At 36.1% G+C, this 21,219-nt stretch overlaps 1 protein-coding gene and 1 long non-coding RNA gene across 2 annotated transcripts; one reads left to right on the top strand and one right to left on the bottom strand.

Annotated features, from left to right (window-relative positions):
• Nucleotides 1–709: 709 nt before the first annotated feature.
• On the bottom strand, nt 710–7,291 carry LOC121734454 (pancreatic lipase-related protein 2-like). Its single transcript, XM_042125067.1, has 6 exons — nt 7,249–7,291; nt 6,372–6,516; nt 4,141–4,286; nt 2,741–2,986; nt 2,127–2,454; nt 710–755 (listed from the first exon to the last, which is right to left on the bottom strand). Exons 1-6 carry the CDS (start codon nt 7,289–7,291, stop codon nt 710–712), a joined length of 954 nt encoding a protein of 317 aa, XP_041981001.1.
• Nucleotides 7,292–8,934: 1,643 nt separating this feature from the next.
• Nucleotides 8,935–20,405, top strand: LOC121734157. The gene is made up of 3 exons (XR_006036668.1): nt 8,935–8,945; nt 12,992–12,998; nt 20,338–20,405. It is a non-coding gene; the product is annotated as an uncharacterized LOC121734157 (long non-coding RNA).
• Nucleotides 20,406–21,219: the final 814 nt, after the last annotated feature.

The raw sequence follows: 21,219 nt of genomic DNA, 5'->3' as shown, positions 1-21,219 counted from the left end.
AATGTAAATTCACTGAAATAGCAGCATGATTGCAAAACAAGCATCCCGGAATAAAAAAATTGAACAATCGGTAATTTTATAAATTCGTATCAAAATATAATTAACTAGCTGACCCCCAGAACTTCGTTTCGCTATTCTAAAATCCAATAAAAGAATCCGTTTGTTTGTACCACTAATATTTTTTCCTCGGCTGACGAAATTAGGACTAAAAAGGTCGTTGGGACAGTCACCGAGGGGCCTAATTTCCACCTTTAGAATTTTTTATTTTTATCTTCTAGTTATCGAATTAAAAATGTGTCTGTTGCCTCATATGGATAATCACTCAAACTATGCGATGAAATTTTATTTATCCCTAAAAAGCCATTTCACACCCCCAATTTCACAGTAGCCGCGAAAAAAAAGCGGTTGGGAAATTCACCCATGTACAGAATTGACTTTCCTACGATTTTATTATATGTAAGTATAGATAGCTACTTATCAAGGAAAATACCTATCAGACATATCAAATGATATTATTATTGTATTCGATAGTTTGTGACTATAATTATAATATTATTATGTTATCTTTTATGCAATTTCCGGTCGGTGTACAGCAATACATTAGATTTTGAAAGATAAAATATAATCTGGTGATATAAAACTTTATTGATAATGTAATATAAATAATAAATATATTCGCCCAAAAACCTAACTAAATCAGATGAATTATTCAGTACGGGTATCTCCAACCAGTGTTTACTCTGTAAAGTCCAGATCTGAAAAAAAAAAAGATTAGAATATACTTTAAAACTGCAAATAAAAAAAGAAGGGAAAAGGCGCTTCTAAACGATTAGTTATTTTTGGTACTACTAATTCTGTGGTTAGGTTGTCTATAATCTATACTAATATTATAAAGCGGAAGAGTTTGTTAGTTTGTTTGTTTGAACGCGCTAATCTCAGGAACTACTGGTCCAATTTGAAAAATCCTTTGAGTGTTAGATAGTGCATTTATCGGAAATAGCTATAGGCTATATTTTATCGCGATAAGACAAATAGAAGCGAAGAAATAGAGGAAAGTGTGGAAAAAACGGGGGAAATTATTTGAATGGGCTTATTTGAACGCGCTGATCTCAAGAACTACTGGCCCAATTTGAAAAATTCTTTCAGTGTTAGATAGCCCATTTATTGAGGAAGGCTATAGGCTATATTTTATTACGCTAAGACTAATAAGAGCGAAGAAATAGAGAAAAGTGTGGAAAAAACGGGGGAAATTATTTGAAAGGGCTTATCTCACGAATTAATGGAGCAATGTTTATGTTATTTGGCACAGATAAGAAGTAAACCACGTGAAGAATCATAGGCTATTTTTTGTGGACTAATTTGTCTGTGGAATATCTCATTTACGCGAGCGAAGCCGCTTTTGGTATAAAGATACTTTGAGTCCCGAAAAAGAACATAGGATACATTTTGTCCCGGAAAAATGTACGGTTACTGCACAATATACTTTTATGATTTGCGCGTAAACTATTGAATCTATTTTGGTGAAATTTGGCATGGAGATTAGAGATACTAATTTGAATCTGGGACAAGGAATGTCTTTGTCCCGGAAAAATGTGTGGTTCCCACACAATATACTTTTCTGATTTGCGCGTAAACGATTCAAGCGATGTGCGGGAACAACTATAAACTAAAGTCCACGCGGACGAAGTCGCGGGCAACAGCTAGTTAGTATAATACATCTCCACTGTCCACTGAGAGTAACTTTCTGTTGTTAACAGTGAAATAATGCTTGCATTGTATGCTCTGTGAGGCTACCGAAGACTGGGAGAAGGATTTAAGAACTGAGTCTTCTAATGTGATATCTTTAAATTAGCATAAAATTCACTGTTTTGGAAAAATATGAAATAATATTTTAAATCTAAATCCTGATTAACAATGTTCGTCTCAGATTCGACAAATTCCCTAAAACTGAAACGATTCGACAAATTTCAACAGCCAATGAAAGAGCGCTTTGCTGAATACTGACCAATAAGCGCGTTGCAAATTTTTCGATTCTGAAGAGAACAGGAATTGTGAGTATCCCTGCTGATACTTGCTTACTTTTAGCCAAAAGCTTTTATTCTAGTCCATTAAAAGAGGAATCTTACCCTCGCTTATTAAAATCGTTGTTGCCCATATACAACATATCTCCATTGCACATGTCGAAAAGCAGCTGCATCAGACCTGAGCATCTTCTGCCTTCGAGATGGTTATACTCCACGGTTGCGACATACAGCTGCCAGGCGCGGTAGTGACTGCAGATCGGCGTGAGGCAACCAGGTTGCGATTCCCCCCCATTGGCGAAGAAGTCAGCATGACCGATTTCGGAATTTATGCCGAATTCTTTGCTAGTGTGTATGCCTTCGACGTATTGGGCATCAGATGAGCTTAAACGTTCTGGATGGACCTGCCACAGTCTACCGGCAGGATCCAAACCTAGAGAAAAAAAAACCATCAGGCACTTCTTCACAATCTTTGGCAGAATCTAAGAGAAGAGCTTGTGTTTAAAGGTGTGCAATGACCGTAGGTACGTTCATTCAACCAAATGGCATATTAACACTCCAAAATCGTACAACGTATGTATAGTTCGCTTAGATGAAAGCTAAGCTATGTTTGTTTACTATAACGTTGGGACGAGTTTTCTCGGTCTTTTTGTCAATGCCCACCATATAAGATCTTGGTCTAGCCTACCCTGTCTATCGTACTAGACATTCGTACTTACCAGTTATTCTGGCTATCTTTCCATCTAATTCCTTTCCAGCGCTTCCAACTAAATGAGCTCCTAAGCTGAAGCCAATAAGGTGCATTTTGTCGTAGCTAGCTCCAGAAACCTGGCTCAGGAATTTCAGAAACTGTCCCAAGCGGCGACCGACTACGGGAGTACTCAGTAGTGCGGAGTCGTCATCCTCGCCGCCAATCCTATTCCAGTTGAGGATGATGACGTTGGTGTCAGCTTTGCCGAGGTGGGCTAAAACATTAATCATGGTTAGAATTAGAGAAGCGATACTTATTGTATCGTCAGAGAAATTGGTTCATGGGTGGATGGCAGACCTACTTAGTGGGGTTGTTTTATGTCAATCCCCTAAAACCCCTCTCCAGCTTTAGCGAAAGGTCTTAAAGTTACACGCTACCTGGTGGAGTTCGAGAGTCATAATTATTAACTATAAGTTTTATAAACTACGAGTTTTCTAAATCAATAGTTGGAAGTAGTTTAGATTGCTAGAATGGAAGCATAGTATATCCAATATCCACTCGAGCTATCAAAGGTATAAGGATTTGTTGTATTGAGCTATTGTTGGCGCAGTGCCGGTTTTACCACAACCAGGGAGCTCCCTGTGCGAGATTTCTTCGACGTCCAGGGTGCTGTAGCCCTAGCACGGTAACCAGTGGAAATGCGAAAGTATAGACAAACTGTGGAGATATGGTGGAGATAAACTTAAGGTGTCGTTCCAAACTTTTCTTGTTACGAAAAATTCAATTAAAATGCCACTTTATGACAGACTATAGTCACAAACTGTGGAGATAATAAAAAATCTTTTTTCGTTCTGAAAAATTCAATTCAAATGCCACTTTATTACAGAATATAGTCCTAAAAATTCAAATAACATCTTATTTTATGACATATACTATAGTCTGTCATAAAGTGGCATTTTAATTGAATTTTGTCGGTCGCGATTAGTCGCGGTAAAGATCGGAACGGCACCTTAAGTTTATGTCCACAGTTTGTCTATACTTTCGCATTTCTACTTTTCGCCGTGCTAGCACTACTGGTAGTGTGTGGAGGCTTGCGGCGACCCCTTCTGTTAATTTTCGGCGCCCCATTTCATCCGGGGCACTGGGCGATCGCCTAGCGTCGCAGTCCCCTAACGCCGATACTGTGTTGGCGTCATATTGAAGCTATTAGAAAAGTTAAATGCAATATAGCTATTGCATTTAACTTTTCTAATAGCTTCGTGCTTGTCCACACTATGCACTTTCATCATCAATTTTCGTCATATAACCGGACCAAATAACAGCGATCTGTATAATATGAATTAATTTCCTTGATAGTACCATGTCATGCCACCAATTACAAAATAATTATTAGTAAGTCATGCTGTATGGACTATGGTGCAATCTTACCGTCTCTAATAGCCGGGTTGAGCGCGGAGTTGTGGCTGCCGAGGAAACCGTGTGCCACCACCACGGTGGGGTGTTCAGGGTTGAAAGACGAAGACTTGATGGATTCCTCATTCATGTAGAGACGCTGCGCCGTTGTGGGGTTGGATCTGAGGAGGAATTGATATTTCCCGTAAATATTATTTGTTAAATAATTGCCAATATAAAAATTTTGAAAAGAAATTTGGTAACCCTGAATTTATTGAGTGAACAATATAAAATAATATAGTAGAGTAACACAGCCGTGCAATTGTGGGGTTAGATCTAAGGTGGAATTTCCATTGCCAGTTTAAAAAATATAAAAAGACGGCTAGCCTAAATATTATATTGAGTGAACAATTTAAAATTATACAGTAGAGTATCACAGCCGCGTTTTTGAAGTCTAAGCGGTCAGGCCGCGGCGGCCATCGAGAGAGCTACCTCAGTATAAAACCGCCATAGACCACGCGCACATGGCCGCAACGCGATCAGCGGCCACACCATACTTTTGATGGCCGCTGCGACCTAGCCGCCGCGGCCTGGCCGCTAGTGCGCACCGCGGGCTAAGGATCAGTCTAGCGTGATAATATTTTGATGTAATGGCAAACCAGCAGGTGTAAATACATTGATTGTTTCCTTGTACTAAATTTGAATAAACCTCCAAAGAAACGTACGGAAAACGAATTCGTAAATCGAATACGGAAAACGTACGTTTGCGGCCAGTGTGAGTGTTGGAAAAAATAGCGTAACCAATAATAATTAACAGTTAAATGCTCATTAGCAATAATAATTAAATTAAATGTACTTGCTACAATACCGATTGCTCACATTATCGTGGGCAGAAATAGTCTGCGATCATGATTTGATTGTCTTTTTTTTGGGATTTTAACAAACCTTTGACGACCTCTGTGGCTCAGTTGGTGGGCTATCGGTGGCTCAAGCCGCGGGTTCGAATCCCGCCGACGGAACAAAAATTTTTCAAAGTTCCTGGGTCGTGGATGTGTATTAAATATGTGTATAATATAATAAAAATCTGAAATATATGTACAGTATAAAAGTATTAAATATATTTCCGTTGTCTGGTACCTGTAACACAAGTTCTTCAGGTACTTAGCACGGGGCCAGACTGACGTGGTGTGAAGTGTCCATAGATAAAAAAAAAAGTAAAACAATAGAAAATTAGCAGGTTACTAAAATATAATAGAAAAAAGCATTTGTTCCCATTACTAATGTGTATTGACCCTAATTCAATAGAGATTTATAAATGGGAACTTAAAAATTTTAAGTTCCCATTTAAAAGTCTCTATTTAATAGCATAGGTATTTTTTTTCTTTGGAAACTTTTACATAACCATAATATTATGCATTGTTATTGTAATTAATTGTAGTATTATCATGGATTCGGTAATCTTTATTATTTCAAATGATCACAGCATTGATTAGATGTTAATGTTAATTGATAAGTGATAAACACACTTTAAAAATTGAGGAAATTTGAATGAATGATATTATGAATGAACGACTATTCTATTTTTAATCGACTTCCAAAAAGGAGGAGGTTATATTATGTTCGGCTGTGGATATTTTTTTTAAACGTCGTCAGTTTAAAAAAAAATTGGGCTGTCGCTTGAAAGTCCGGAATGAGATTTAAATTGAGGAAAAAGGATTTAAATTGACGCATACCTACTTCGTCTTCATAACACAACCATAACAGAATGTACTCGAACAGGCGACAAAACTGACCATTAGTAAAGTATTTCAGAGAAAGAGCAAAGAAGCATAATCGAAATGCAAATGGCGGATGACAAAGACAATTTTGTTTTTCGTCTCCATTAGGTATGTGTAGTGTAGTAGCACGAGACCGTGTTATAATAGTTATAACACGATCTCGTGCTCATGGTGCGGATGTGTGCCGGAGACGTGCTAGGGGCCGTACCACGAAACCATTTTGAGACTCAAACAATCGTATGAGAATGCCGCCTCCTACTCTAACAAACGAGAAATGACGTTGTTAGAGCAGGATGCGGCATTCTCAGCCGATTGTTTGAGTCTCAAAACGGTTTCGTAGTAGACCTACTGTATCGTGTGTTGCCGAGCCTGTGTAGTTATGGGAGATAAGTAAATAATCCAGTACATTTTGTACTAATCCGCTCAATTTATACTAACTGCAGAATAAAATCACAGAATTATCAAACTAGAATTTAAAAAAAAACTTACTTCGTGTACAAATAGTATTCGATTGATCCTGAGTCATCAGTTATCTCGGAGCTCCAGCCATTTTGCAGCAACGGTTGCAGGTTTCCTCCTGCTACATTTACCACAGTGGGGCTGTCTTCTACTGGTATAGCCGTTGCAGTCACTGCTGAGGAACAGGACAATGGTCAAAAATGTATTGAGCTTGATACAACTATCAGCAATAAATTATTATTTGGCAGTATCTTTCCTATAATTTTGAATCTAACCTCAACTTTACTTAATTTTGAGGAAGCAAATTAATACGAAATAACTCCCTTATTATAATAATTATTATTCAGCTAGCAATCGTCAGCCTGCTTTGTCTGTTTCATCAGCGACAAAAAATATAAAACTTTCAGTTCAGTTGCAGGCGCAAAGGTTTGGCTGGTATGCTTTCAGTCAAACACTTTGTGCCTGTAATTTTATAGTTTTTTGATCGTCGTTTTTTTATACATCAATTGAGGAGTGACTTTTCAAAACGGCTTATTTCGGGTTCCCAAGTTTTTTTTTTTAATGACAAACAAATCTTTGTGTACACTCACATCGTATGACGTGAAGTATCCGGTTCTAAAGTACTTAGATCTCGAAGAAAACTGGCCATAAAAAAAGGCTTTCCGCAACAAAATAGCTTAATTCACGTTAATTCTCGGCCCTACTAATTATGTTATGAGTTTTTTTTCAAAATGGCTTATTTCTAGAACATTTTTAGGGAAATTTTGTTAATACGTATCAAAAAGGCTTCTTTCTAATCTGGTATCACAGGTTATTTTGGAGGGTTGAAACTTGCAAGATTGCTTTATATTTTTAAACATTGGCAACACTTTACATTTGACTACGGCCAATAAAAAAAATATTAAACGTCTTGTGTCTGAATTTAACTCCTCCACGGTCTTATCTGCCATTATGCACCGTTATTTACTCTGAATTAATCTAATTAGCAACAAAAACACCAACGAGCAACGACAGACAATATTTTAATTTATTGTCAAGGTTGAGTGTCAATGAAGATGAAAAATATTGTCTGTCGTTGCTCGTTGGTGTTTTTGTTGCTAATTAGATTAATTCAGAGTAAATAACGGTGCATAATGGCAGATAAGACCGTGGAGGAGTTAAATTCAGGCACGAAAAAAAGGAAATCAGGTCAAAACAGCGGAACAAGAAAATCGTAAGTAGTTTTCAGCAAAGATGTAATAAATTTGCTTGATTATTTTTCCGACCCAAATATCGACCAATAGAATTGCACCATTCGACGTCACGTAGTACAACCTACATGGTATTATACTGATAATTTTTTGAAAATTTTCTCTGGTAGTTGCTATATATAAAAAACAAATTCTAATTCTATTGGCCGACATTTGGGACGGAAAAATAATCCCCCGAATACCACACGAGCTTCAAAATTATCTGGCATTTCCCTCAAGGTTCGTTGCAAACAAATGAAGGAGTCAAGTTTTTCAGGTTAAAAAATCACGAGCGCGAAGCGCGAGTGATTTTTCCTGAAAAACTTGACGAACGGAACGGAACCGACGAACGGAAGCGTAATGGAATATAAATTCCACTGTGTTAGATCCTTAACTAACACATATATTTTTTTCAGTATTTACATTACTATATTTTTATGTCTCCTGTCACTTTTAAATCCGTTTCTGGGAATACAGGGCCTTAAGTGATTTGATTTACACTATCAAAAGTTAGCAATAAATATAATAAACATGTAAACTTACCAAAACCGACTAAAACAATCGCTAGCCATTTATCAACACTATTAAAAATCGGCCGGTGCATTTTTGCTTTTTTTTTTCTTCAAACTGTTTTTTCTTTTTAATTACTTTCAGCCAAACACCTAGGCGGCTTCTTTGATATAAATAGTTTTTGTCGCGGAATCACTTAAATATGTCTTTTTATCAGCTTGTTGTTTCATATTAATCGGAATAATCTAGAAAAGTGTGTAAAATGTGTGTCAGTTACGAATTAAAAACATTAGACGTAAAGCCGTTGATCAACATGAAAAATAAATAAATAAATAAAAAATGAATACGAATTAATTTTTGTTTAAGTATAATTATTATTATCTATACAAACCCCCCTCTATAAAATTTTCCTTTAAACAAAACGATGTCGCGGAATTATATTTCTCCTTTTTTTAAAACAAAGTTAAAAACGACACTGAGCATAGTACGGTTTTCGAGTGTCATTTGATAACCCCCCCACCATGGATCTGTTACTTATAACGAAATGGTTTCGTGGCGTTTGCATTGCGTCTTATTTCTCCTTTTTAGGAAGAAACTAAGTCATCTATACAAATAATAAAATCGTAGGAAAGTCAATTCTGTACATTGAATATTTTTGAAAAATAATACTTGCGACGTGATCGACAATCGACTGAATCGAATCGAATCGAATAATAGAATTTATAGGGAAACATGTCGTGACTTCGGTTTAGTGAGAAGTATTCGCAGCATATGCTACCAACAAGTAAGATTTTGCACCGAGGTATACCTGGTATACCGTGGTTCGGAAGGTGCTGAGAGAACTCCTGATTCTTTATAAATATAAGTTTGGGAGTTTCAGCGTTGTTTTAAGAACGGAAAGCATATGCTACTATGCAAATTACATTTATCATCATCAACAACATCATCACTATGGTAGTGATGATGATGATGATTATATACCATGCATCGTCCCATGTTTATGTGCCTATAATGACCCTGTTATTGGTACTTTTCATTGTTATTTAGATCGAGACTCGAGTTCGTCAAGCGATAATAAAAAAAATCTATACTTATAAATCTGAAAGTATGTTTGCTTGATCGCGCTAATCTCAGGAACAACAGGTCCAATTTAAAAACTTATTTCAGTGTTTAATATTATAAAGGCGAAAGTTTGTTTGGATGTATGGATGTTTGTTACTCTTTCACGCAAAAACTACTAAACGGATTTTAATGAAACTTTACAATACTAAAGCTTATACATCAGAATAACACATAGCCTACAATTTTAACCGACTTTCAAAATGGGGGAGGTGTTATGTTCGTTTTTATATGTTCAACGATTACTCCGCCGTTTGTGAACCCATTTTCAAAATTTTTCTTTTGATATGTAGGGTATTCCAATTTGGTATTATATTCACAAAAGTGGTAATCTGATGAAGGATCCATAAGTAATCGAGGGAACTCCTCAAAATTTATAGGGAAACATGTGGTGACTTCGGTTTCGTATCGTATGTATTCTAAGCATATGCTACCAACAATTAAGATTTTGCACCGAGGTATACCTGGTATACCGTGGTTCAGAAGGTACTGAGAGGACTCCTGATTCTTTATAGATACAAGTTTGGGAGTTTCGACGTTGTTTTAAGAACGGAAAGCATATGCTACTATGCAAATTATATTCATCATCATCACTACCATATTATATCATGCATTGTCCTATGATTATGAGCCTATTATGACCCTGTTATTGGTGCTTTTCGTAGTCTTTTAGATCGAGAATCGAGTTTGTCAAGCGATAATTTAAAAAAAATCTATACTTAATATTATAAACCTGAAGAGTATGTTTGCTTGAACGCGCTAATCTCAGGAACTACAGGTTCGATTTAAAAACTTATTTCAGTGTTAATTAGCTCGTTTATCGAGTAAGGCTATAAGCTATATATTATCACGCTAAGACTAATACGACCGAAGAAACTCAGGAAAATGTGGGAAAAACGGGGAAAATATTAGAAAGGGTTTATCTGACGAACAATTTTCATGGCAATATTTGGCACAGATATAGAATAGACCACGTGAAGGGAGTAAAGCTATTTTTATGAGAAAATGTATGGTTTCTGTAAAATTCCTAATTTACGCTGGCGAAGCCGCGCGGGACATCTATCATCATCATATCTTAATATATATATTTCTTGTGTGCGTGTGTATGTGACTGAACTCCTCCTAAACGACTGGACCAATTTTGATGAAATTTTTTGTGTGTGTTCGTGGAGATTCGAGAATGGTTTAGATTTACAGTTTGGTCTACTGGAAAATGTTTTTTCAATTAATTTCTTATTTATAAGGAGTTGTTGATTTTGGAATGTTTTACATTAGATCCGGCGGACGGCGCTATCATCGCATTCAATATTATTCTATTTCAATTTTAGTTTGTCCTGACAGATGGTGCTACGATTAATTTGAAAAAAATTTTGTTATTCAATTCATGTGCTGATTAAAATATTAAATAAATAACACATAGGCTACAATTTTAACCGACTTTCAAAATGGGGGAGGTGTTATGTTCGTTTTCTTATATTCAACGATTACTCCGCCGTTTGTTAACCGATTTTCAAAATTTTTCTTTTGGTATATAGGGTATCATCCCAATTTGGTATTATATTCAGAAAAGTGGTGATCTGATGAAGGATCCATAAGTAATCGAGGGAACTCCTCAAACTTATACTGAAACTGAAACATATGGTGACTTCGGTTTCGTGAGAAGTATTCTAAGCATATGCTACCAACAAGTAAGATTTTGCACCGAGATATACCTGGTATACCGTGGTTCGGAAGGTGCTGAGAGAATTCCTGATTTTTTATAGATACAAGTTTGGGAGTTTCGGCGTTGTTTTAAGAACAGAAAGCATATGCTACTATGCAAATTACATTCTTCATCATCATCATCATCTAGTGATCTAAAAGACTATGAAATGGTATAATATGGTAGTCCATATTATACCATTTCATAGTCTTTTAGATCGAGACTCGAGTTTGTCAAGCGATAATTAAAAAAAATCTATATCTACCTAATATTATAAACCTGAAGAGTATGTTTGCTTGAACGCGTCAATCTCAGAAACTACAGGTCCGATTTAAAAACTTATCTCAGTGTTAGATAGATCATTTATCGAGTAAGACTCATCATTTATCGAGAAGGTTATATTATATTATTACTCTAAGACTAATACGACAGAAGAAACTCAGGAAAATGTGGGAAAAACGGGGGAAATATTTTTTATGGGAAAATGTACCTACGGATTCTGTAAAATTTCTAATTTACGCGGGCGAAGCCGCGCGGGACATCTAGTATCTTTATAAAAATGTTGATACAGAAGATGAGTAGTACAGAAAAAACCGGCCAAGTGCGAGTTGGACTCGCCCATGAAGGGTTCCGCAGCAACAATAAGGCTTATTTTTTATGAAATTAAAGGGTTTTTGATTTATTTTTATGTTTCAGTTGATTTAATGAAAGTTAATTTAAGATTTACCATTTATGACGTATAAAAAAAAACTACTAGCTAGATCTCGTTCAAACCAATTTTCGTTGGTAGTTTTTTTAGTATTGTATATCATATATTTTTTTTAGACTTATTACTTTAGAAGTTAGAGGGGGGGACACACATTTTACCACTTTGGAAGAGTCTCTCTCGCAAACTATTCAGGTTAGAAAAAAATTATACTTGAAACTTCAATATGATTTTTGAAGACCTATCCAAAGATACCCCCCACGTATAGGTTAGATGAAAAAATTTTTTTTTCTTGGTTTAAGGTTTACCATTTTCATGACGTATAAAAAAAACTACTTGCTAGATTTCGTTGAAACCAATTTTCGTTGGTAGTTTTTATAGTAATGTACATCATATATTTTTTTTAGACATATCATGCCCCTAGTTTAGAAATTAGAGGGGGGGACACACATTTTACCACTTTGGAAGAGTCTCTCTCCCAAACTATTCAGGTTAGAAAAAAATGATATCCGAAACCACAATATAATTTTTTAAGACCTATCCATAGATACCCCACACGCATAGCTTAGATGAAAATATATTTTTTTGTTTCAGTTGTACCTAAAATTTTTACAAATTTTTCCATTTTTGTATCAAAATCTTAATGCGGTTCACAGAATACATATACTTACCAAGTTTCAATAGTATAGCTCTTATAGTTTCGGAGAAAAACGTGGCTGTGACATACGGACGGACAGATAGACATGACGAATCTATAAGCGTTCCGTTTTTTGCCATTTGGCTACGGAACCCTAAAAATACGATTTATAGAGTATTTGTACATTATCTCGATACCTCAACAGAGGTTTTCATCAAAGAATTCTATTTAAGTCTTTGGTTTTCATAAATTCCGTTTTAGTTTCAGTTTCGACTTTCGAAACTTAAAATTTACGAAACCAGCGACAGATCTAATAAGAAAAAAATAAAAACCTATTGACGAACGTTACAGAGTCGAGCATTACATCAGTGAGGGAGGAGAACCGAGCATTACAATGCACACCTTGTAATGATACAATGCGTAATATCTTGATACAACTTGTAACATCAATGCTGCGTGTTAGTGAAGTCAACTTACTATGTAATGCTCAAAGTCGAATCTTTAATGTTACATTACACGTGAATGCTCATCGGTCAGGGAGGAAGTATTGTAATCATAAAGTTATTATACCTAGCGGAATAGAGAAACAAAGGCATGAGCAAGGGAGATGTCACTATCAGTAACACTGCGTGGTAAAAAGAGACGTGATACATGACAGCAGCACTCTTTTTTTGACGTCCAGTCGGCACGTGCCGCACGTTGACAATTTAATCTCATAGAAATCATGTTCAATCATGCTTGTGTAAGTGTATACGTATTACGTACACATATTTTTATACACAGATGAAACCAATTGCGGTTTCGTTTGACAGCTCGAGATTGTTGCTCTATTCCGCTAGGTATATCAACTTTATGATTATAATGGAATGCTCAAAGTCGAATCTATAATGTTACATCACTCGTGAATGCTCATCGGTCAGGGAGGAAGTATTGTAATGTAATTCTCAAAGTCGAATCTATAATGTGTACATCACTCGTGAATGCTCATCGGTCAGGGAGGAAGTATTGTAATGGAATGCTCAAAGTCGAATCTATAATGTGTACATCACTCGTGAATGCTCATCGGTCAGGGAGGAAGTATTGTAATGGAATGCTCAAAGTCGAATCTATAATGTTACATCACTCGTGAATGCTCATCGGTCAGGGAGGAAGTATTGTAATGGAATGCTCAAAGTCGAATCTATAATGTTACATCACTCGTGAATGCTCATCGGTCAGGGAGGAAGTATTGTAATGGAATGCTCAAAGTCGGATCTATAATGTTACATCACTCGTGAATGCTCATCGGTCAGGGAGGAAGTATTGTAATGGAATGCTCAAAGTCGAATCTATAATGTTACATCACTCATGAATGCTCATCGGTTAGGGAGGAAGTATTGTAATGGAATGCTCAAAGTCGAATCTATAATGTTACATCACTCGTGAATGCTCATCGGTCAGGGAGGAAGTATTGTAATGGAATGCTCAAAGTCCAATCTATAATGTTACATCGATCGTGAATGCTCGTCGGTCAGGGAGGAAGTATTGTAATGTAATGCTCAAAGTCGGCTCTATAATGTTACATTACACGCGAATGCTTCCGGTGAGGGAGCACCTTTAAACTAAACAAATTTTCGGTACTCATCGTTTTATCTTCAGAGTGATTCATAAAATCACGATTGCAGCGCTTAATAATTTATAGATAGTATTATCCCACCAAAAACATTGTCATGTAAAAATGTTGCCAAGATGAGAACATAATAATATTATAGTTCGCCGTGTCAAAAAGTAGTGAGATCTCATGTAGAGCCAAGTTTCTAACCTCACATACTCAGCCCTAAATCTAAAAACCTTAATTTTACACTAAAGCGCGGCAAAATATTTGATAATAATATTATAATGTGTCAGCCGCACGATAAGAATCTAAAAACTCTAAACATTAGTCAAAATCGGTGGCCTGGCCATTTATCATTAGTTACGGCACTCCCGTGCCCCCAGATTGTAAACACGTTTACCTGCTTTTTTATTGGATTACCCGGTGACGCTATATAGGCTGATATAACAGATAAGATAGTTTAACTGATTATAGATTATTATATTTTTCAACCCCTTTAACTGTGAACAAATAAAAAAACTTGAGAGGTATCAAGAGACACCCGAATGGAACGAAGTTATTTCGTATGTTAAAAAAACCTGTATACATATTATGTATACATATTGATGCACAGGAATACTAACAACGCCCTCTGCCCCTAGCATGCAGGTACTAATAAAAAACTCTTTACGCCGAATGCGCGATAAGGAACTTCGTTCCAATACTAAGTATATTAAGTAAGTTACTTCGTAACGAGAGTCGTGAATTAGGACAAAAAGGCAGACATCTGTTTTTTTAATCAAGAATTAAGTTAATTTAATAAAAAAAATGTTAAATGAATTGTAAATGTGATAATATAAAATATAAATACTTATATAAAAAAATATGAAAAAAATAAAATAACTAAGTAGGACGCTTTGTTTTAGAGAAATCCACACGGTTTCTTTTCTTTTATATTTTAGTTAATAGTAAAAAAACAAAATATATTAAATTCAAATTGCCCAATGTAAGGCAAACGGAAACCAATGTGCTTTTAAATGGTGATGTTATGGTGCTAGTGGATACAGCTGTATTTTTAGGTATTACACTAGACTCCAAGCTTCAGTGGGGCCCTCATATTGCTGGGTTGGCCGACAGACTCAGTTCAGCAGCATATGCAGTAAGTAAGATTAGACAATTTTCAGATGAAACAACAGCACGTCTAGTGTATTTTAGTTACTTTCATAGTATTATGTCCTACGGCATTTTGCTGTGGGGCAATGCTGCAGATATAAATACAATTTTTGTGCTGCAGAAGCGAGCTGTGCGGGCAATCTACAAGTTGGCCCGTAATACTTCACTTAGAGAAAAATTTAAGGAAACTGGAATCTTAACTGTTGCTTCTCAATATGTCCTATCAAATGTATTATATGTTAAAAAGAATATATATCAATTCACGAAAAAGTGTGATACCCATGGGAGAAATACTCGTAATAAACATAAGCTTGAAATTCCGGTGACTAGACTTACTAAAGTCAAAAATTATTTTAAAGGTCAATGTATACGCCTTTATAATAAGATCCCAGAAATCGTTCAAAATCTCTCAATTAATAGATTTTTAAAAAAGTTGTTAAAGAACGTTTGTGTACCAAAGCGTACTATAAAGTTACTGATTTCATGAATGATAGTACACCATGGGAATAAGGTCGCCCCCTGCAGAGCTGTTTCATTATAATATGTATAATAATTGTACACTCGTTGTATTTTATTTAGTCATAATGACACTGTTATTTTATAATATATTTTTTGTAATTTTCCATCTTTTTAGAAAAAGATGGCCCCGTGCGAGTTTCTTACGCCGGTTCTTCTCGTCGGGTTAGTTCCCGAACCGGTGGTAGGCATCTGTGTAGCCCCGACGTTCAGAGAATATTTGAAAAAATTTATTCTGAATAAAAATTTTTGAGTTTGAGTTTGAGTTTGATAAAAATCAAGTACGATTTCAAGGATTTGAGTTAATCATTTTTCCGGCTTCTGGAGGTTTCCGGGGAAATAATCAAATTTCGGCCCAAATGAAATTTAGGTGATGGCAGCCCTATTAATTGGGAATTTTTGCAAAGGACGAAGCAAAGGGCGCTACTGGCACATACAGTAAATAATCCGACCACAATCGGACATGTCGCACACGTTATAATTAACAGTAACACAGTATAATTAACAGTAACACAGTATAATTAACAGTAACACAGTAATTAACAGTAACGTTGTTAATCGTCAAACAAAACATTTTGTTTACAGTCAACGCCACCACATTGCTTTCCATCAGGTGACCGTTTGCTCGCTTGCCCCCTTATCTTATATATTCAAACGAGCAATTCTTTAAGTATACTAGATGTCCCACGCGGCTTCGCCCGCTTAAATTAGGAACTTTACAGAAACCGTACATTTTCCCATAAAAATAGCTATGTATACTCCCTTCACGTGGTCTACTCTATATTATAAAATTGCTCCAGTAGTTCGTGAGATAAACCCTTTCTAATATTTCTCCCGATTTTCCCACATTTTCCTGAGTTTCTTCTGTCGTATTAGTCTTAGCGTGATAATATAAAGCCTATAGCCTTAATCGCCTCGATAAATATCGCTATAAATCGCTATCTAACACTGAAATAAGTATTAAATAAGTTTTTAAATCGGACCTGTAGTTCCTGAGATTAGCGCGTTCGAGCAAACATACTCTTCAGGTTTATAATATTAAGAGGAGTCCACACCGCCGTTTTTCCATACAAACGTTGTCCCCTGTTTCCTCCCTGGATAATGCCGGTAGAGTTATGATTTTTTTCCTAAATATCTATGGCCACTATTAGCATGTCCCTATGTTTTCTTTTTTTCATAATTTTATTATTAAAAAAGATGAGAACGTCCAAAAACCCAAATAAATGGCCAGATTTTCCTCTGTGTTCAAACACCCAGAAAACAAAACTGGCTAAAATATACAAAAAAATAAAACATAGGAACACACCTCAAGCCTTGCTTTAATTCTTAATGAAAAAGTACTTAAATCGGTTAAGTTTTGGAGAAGGAATCAGCGGACAACGAATCGAAGATTTTCTGTTCTTTTATTAGAACTTTTGTCGTGTTGTCTCTATCGCGCTCTGCGGTGGGAGACTTGAGATTGGTGAGACAGCAATACATTTTCAAATACCTATTTTCAATTTCTCTCGCCCCTGGTGTATCCTCTTAAGTATAGATTTTTTTCAATTATCGCTTGACGAACTCGAGTCTCGATCTAAAAGACTATGAAAAGTACCAATAACAGGGTCATCTCATAATCATGGGACGATGCATGGTATAATATGGTAGTGGTGATGATGATGATGATGAATGTAATTTGCAACGCCGAAATTCCCAAACTTGTATTTATAAAGAATCAGGAGATATATACGTGGGAAAGCCATGCTTCGGCACGAATGGGCCGGCTCGACCGGAGAAATACCACGTTCTCACAGAAAACCGGCGTGAAACAGCGCTTGCGCTGTGTTTCGCCGAGTGAGTGAGTTTACCGGAGGCCCAATTCCCTTCCCTATCCTCCCCTATTCCCTTCCTTTCAAATCCCTACCCTCCCCAATAGGTAATAACCCTATTCCCTCTTAAAAGGCCGGCAACGCACCTGCAGCTCTTCTGGTGCTGCGAGTGTCCATGGGCGACGGAAGTTGCTTTCCATCAGGTGACCCGTTTGCTCGTTTGCCCCCTTATTTCATAAAAAAAAGGAGTTCTCTCAGCACCTTCCGAACCGCGATATACCTGGTATACCTCGGTGCTTATTGGTAGCATAATATATGCTTAGAATACTTCTCACGAAACCGAAGTCACCACATGTTTCCCTATAAATTTTGAGGAGTTCCATCGATTACTTATGGATCAGATCACCACTTTAGTGAATATAATACCAAATTGGGATGATACCCTATATACCAAAAGAAATTTTGAAAATCGGTTAACAAACGGCGGAGTAATCGTTGAACTTCAAAAATCGAACATAACACCTCCCCCATTTTGAAAGTCGGTTAAAATTGTAGCCTATGTGTTATTCTGATGTAGAACCTGTATTATTGTAAAGTTTTTAAATTTTGATCGGCGATTCCATAAAGAAGCGATACAGAAAACATGTTGGCTCAGGTTAAAGCATGTCGGTATTCCAGGTTTAAAATAGGCTTTAAAATTAAATAAAGAGCAATGGGTGTGCCATTAAACTGAAATCATCGCCGGAGATTTATCCAGGCGATATCGATGGGATACGTGCACTGACTTGCGCGATGTACTAGTCGTTCACACTAAGGGTCAATTCAGACCGCAACGCGACGCCTAGATGCATTTCTTTTGTATGGATTTGACAGATTTGTAAGACTTCTCACGCTATGCTTTCGTCCCACGGTGATAATTTAACAGTCCATTAATCAATGTTGATTGTGTCCTTTCCCGGGAATCAAAGTATGCCCATACCAAATTTTAACAAAATCGGTCCAGAGGTTTGGGCGTGAAGAACTAATAGACAGACACACTTTCGCATTTATAATATTAGTATGTATATATAACAATAATAATAATATCTATGGACGCTTCACATCACGTCATTGTGGCCCCATGCTAAGTACCTGAAGGACTTGTGTTACGGGTACCGGACAACGGAAATATCTATACTATAATATTATAATTCTGCAGAGTTTGTTAGTTTGTTTGTTTGTTTGTTTGAACGCGCTAATCTCAGGAACTACTGGTCCGATTTAAAAAATTCTTTCAGTGTTAGATAGCCCATTTATCGAGGAAGGCTATAGGCTATATTTTATCACGCTAAGACTAATAGAAACCAAGAAATAGAGGAAAATGTGGAGAAAACGGGGGGAATTTATGTATGTTAGTCATTAAGGTATATATTGTATGGGCCTACGTAGCCTGATTTAAATAAATAAATAAAAAATAAAATAAAAATAATAAGATCCTAGGAAAGTCAATGCCGTACATTGAATATTTTTGTACAATAAATAATACTTGAGACGTGAACTTCTATACTAATGCGGACGAAGTCGCGGGCAACAGCTAGTATTTAATACTTTTATGCTATACATATATTTAAGATTTTTATTATAATAATATAATGATACACATATTTAATACACATCCATGACACAGGAACTTTTGAAAACTTTTTGTTCCCTCTAACGATTCGAACCCGCGACTCCCGGCTTGAGCTAACAACAGCCCACCAACTGAGCCACAGAGGTCGTCGAATTAAAAGCTTAGTGTTGAAATATAAAATCTGTAGGAATGATAAAGCAGACAGAAATGAAATATGCGATTGGAGAATAATGGTACGCCAAAATCCCAGCTCAGAAGCTTATCGGAGAATAAATTCGGTGAGACGTGCCAAGTGCAAGATCATAAAATGTCATTAGCATTTGCTCCTTTTGTGAAGGTGGGGTTATTATAGGAGGGTTTAGTTTTGAGTTGTTTTTGCTACAGTGCTAGTAAAATTCCTTCTTTTAGGGTAAGATCCCAGAGTGATCAGACATAACTTATTTTCACATGGTATTCTAAGTACATGAGGCGCTGATGAACATTAGGTTTCATCCATGTGAAAATAAATTAATCTGATCGCTCTAGGATCTGGGACCAAATAGTTATTTTTGAAAAAGACTAAATATTGTTATCTTATATATAAAATTCTCGTGTCACAATGTTAGATACTCCTCCGAAACGGCTTTACTGATTTTAACCATATTTTATGTGCATATTCAGTGGGTCTGAGAATCGGCTACTGGGTACTTAGTATATTAATAAGTGCATTTGTTGAATAAATAATAGTAAATTATTACAACTCGAGATTGACGGCGACCATTGTTTATGCGACGGGATAGCGATCGACGTTGCCATGGTGACATACTTATTTGGTCACTTCAATAAAATAATACGGGCGAAATACTTTATATTATGGTAAAAGCAACGTTTGCCGGGACAGCTAGTTATATTCTAAAGTTTAAACTAGTGTGATTTAAATACACCAGTCACCACGTCTTCATTTGTATCATTATTATTTGCTATTCAGATTATATTAAATGATATTTATTTTTTGGTCACCAACTACAATTTTTTTTTTAATTGAAGTCTTGGTTTCTTTATTTCTTTATAATATTAATTTATAAATGTAAAAGTAATTTTAACGTTTACGGATATAGTAAAAATAGAGTATTAAGTACTGAAGAATCCATGAAATTATTATTGTAGGATGGGTTGCACCAAAAGCGTAGTTAAAGTTAAAGTTAAGGTTAAAGTTATGGTTATAGTTAAGGATAAATTTAGCTTTAACTTTAACCTTAACTCTGACCGGAGAAATTGACAGATTTCTGTTGCGTTTATTTTTTTATTCAAGCTACAGGTAACGGGATTGAGACTATAAAAAATTTATTATCCGTAAAAATTGACAGGAAAAATATTTCTTATAACAACATCTAAGAGTAAATTTTCACGAAAAAAATGACGATTTAAGTAGGTATGAGCGGTTATAGTTTTAGTTAAATATGGCGTCCTTAAACAGAGATTTGACATTTCGCACTGTAGTTATAGTTAAACTTACAGTTATAGTTAAAGTAAGTTTGTGCAACCCACCCTAAGAAGAATGTTAATATCGCACTGTAGACCACAGGTGCACACAGATGAAAAACGAATACATGGACGAATTAAAATGATAATAATTTTAAATTAGGTATTCTATGTGCCTTAGCTTATTTCTATAGCAATAAACTATTTTTGTAATTAATTTTTCAAAAATAAGAGCAATAGCAAAGGCGAGAAATATATTTTTTTAAGGTGCGTATTTTTTAACATGACTAATTATGCCACCAGTCACGAGAAGAAAATGCGGCCCACTATGATGCGGCTACACATAATGTGTAGCACTAAAGTTACGCGGAATTTTGTTAGGGCACAGCTGCGGGCGGGCTGCATTTTTCTGCATTATAACTTGTATGAAAAATGCGGACCACCCCGCTGCGGCCACACATAATGTGTGTGCACCCTAAAGAGCGTAAACCCTGCTGAATTCTGTACTTGAATCAGTAAGGCCGGAGTTTCTAAATCCGATTTGAGGCTTACAGTGTTTCAGAATACGATGTAGCTTAGCTGGTAATTGATTGGTGAATTTATAACGAACAAGGAAGTAATGCTGATACGGATTAAGACGGTATAATATCATCGCAAATGGCGCAATTACCGTATCGCTTACGAATTTTGTCGCGGAACACTTTTCATTCGTACACGATTTAAGAAAATGAACGTTTGCGCTAGTCTTACGGAATTTCACATCAAACTTCCCCATCAGGAAATCCTAATGTCGTCTCACGCAATTGAATTCTGTCAAATCCATACACAATTA

Source organism: Aricia agestis, chromosome 15, assembly GCF_905147365.1.
Source record: "Aricia agestis chromosome 15, ilAriAges1.1, whole genome shotgun sequence".
Taxonomy (NCBI): domain Eukaryota; kingdom Metazoa; phylum Arthropoda; class Insecta; order Lepidoptera; family Lycaenidae; genus Aricia; species Aricia agestis.
Note: the sequence above shows the minus strand (reverse complement) of the source record. Positions and strands in the feature narration are given on the sequence as shown.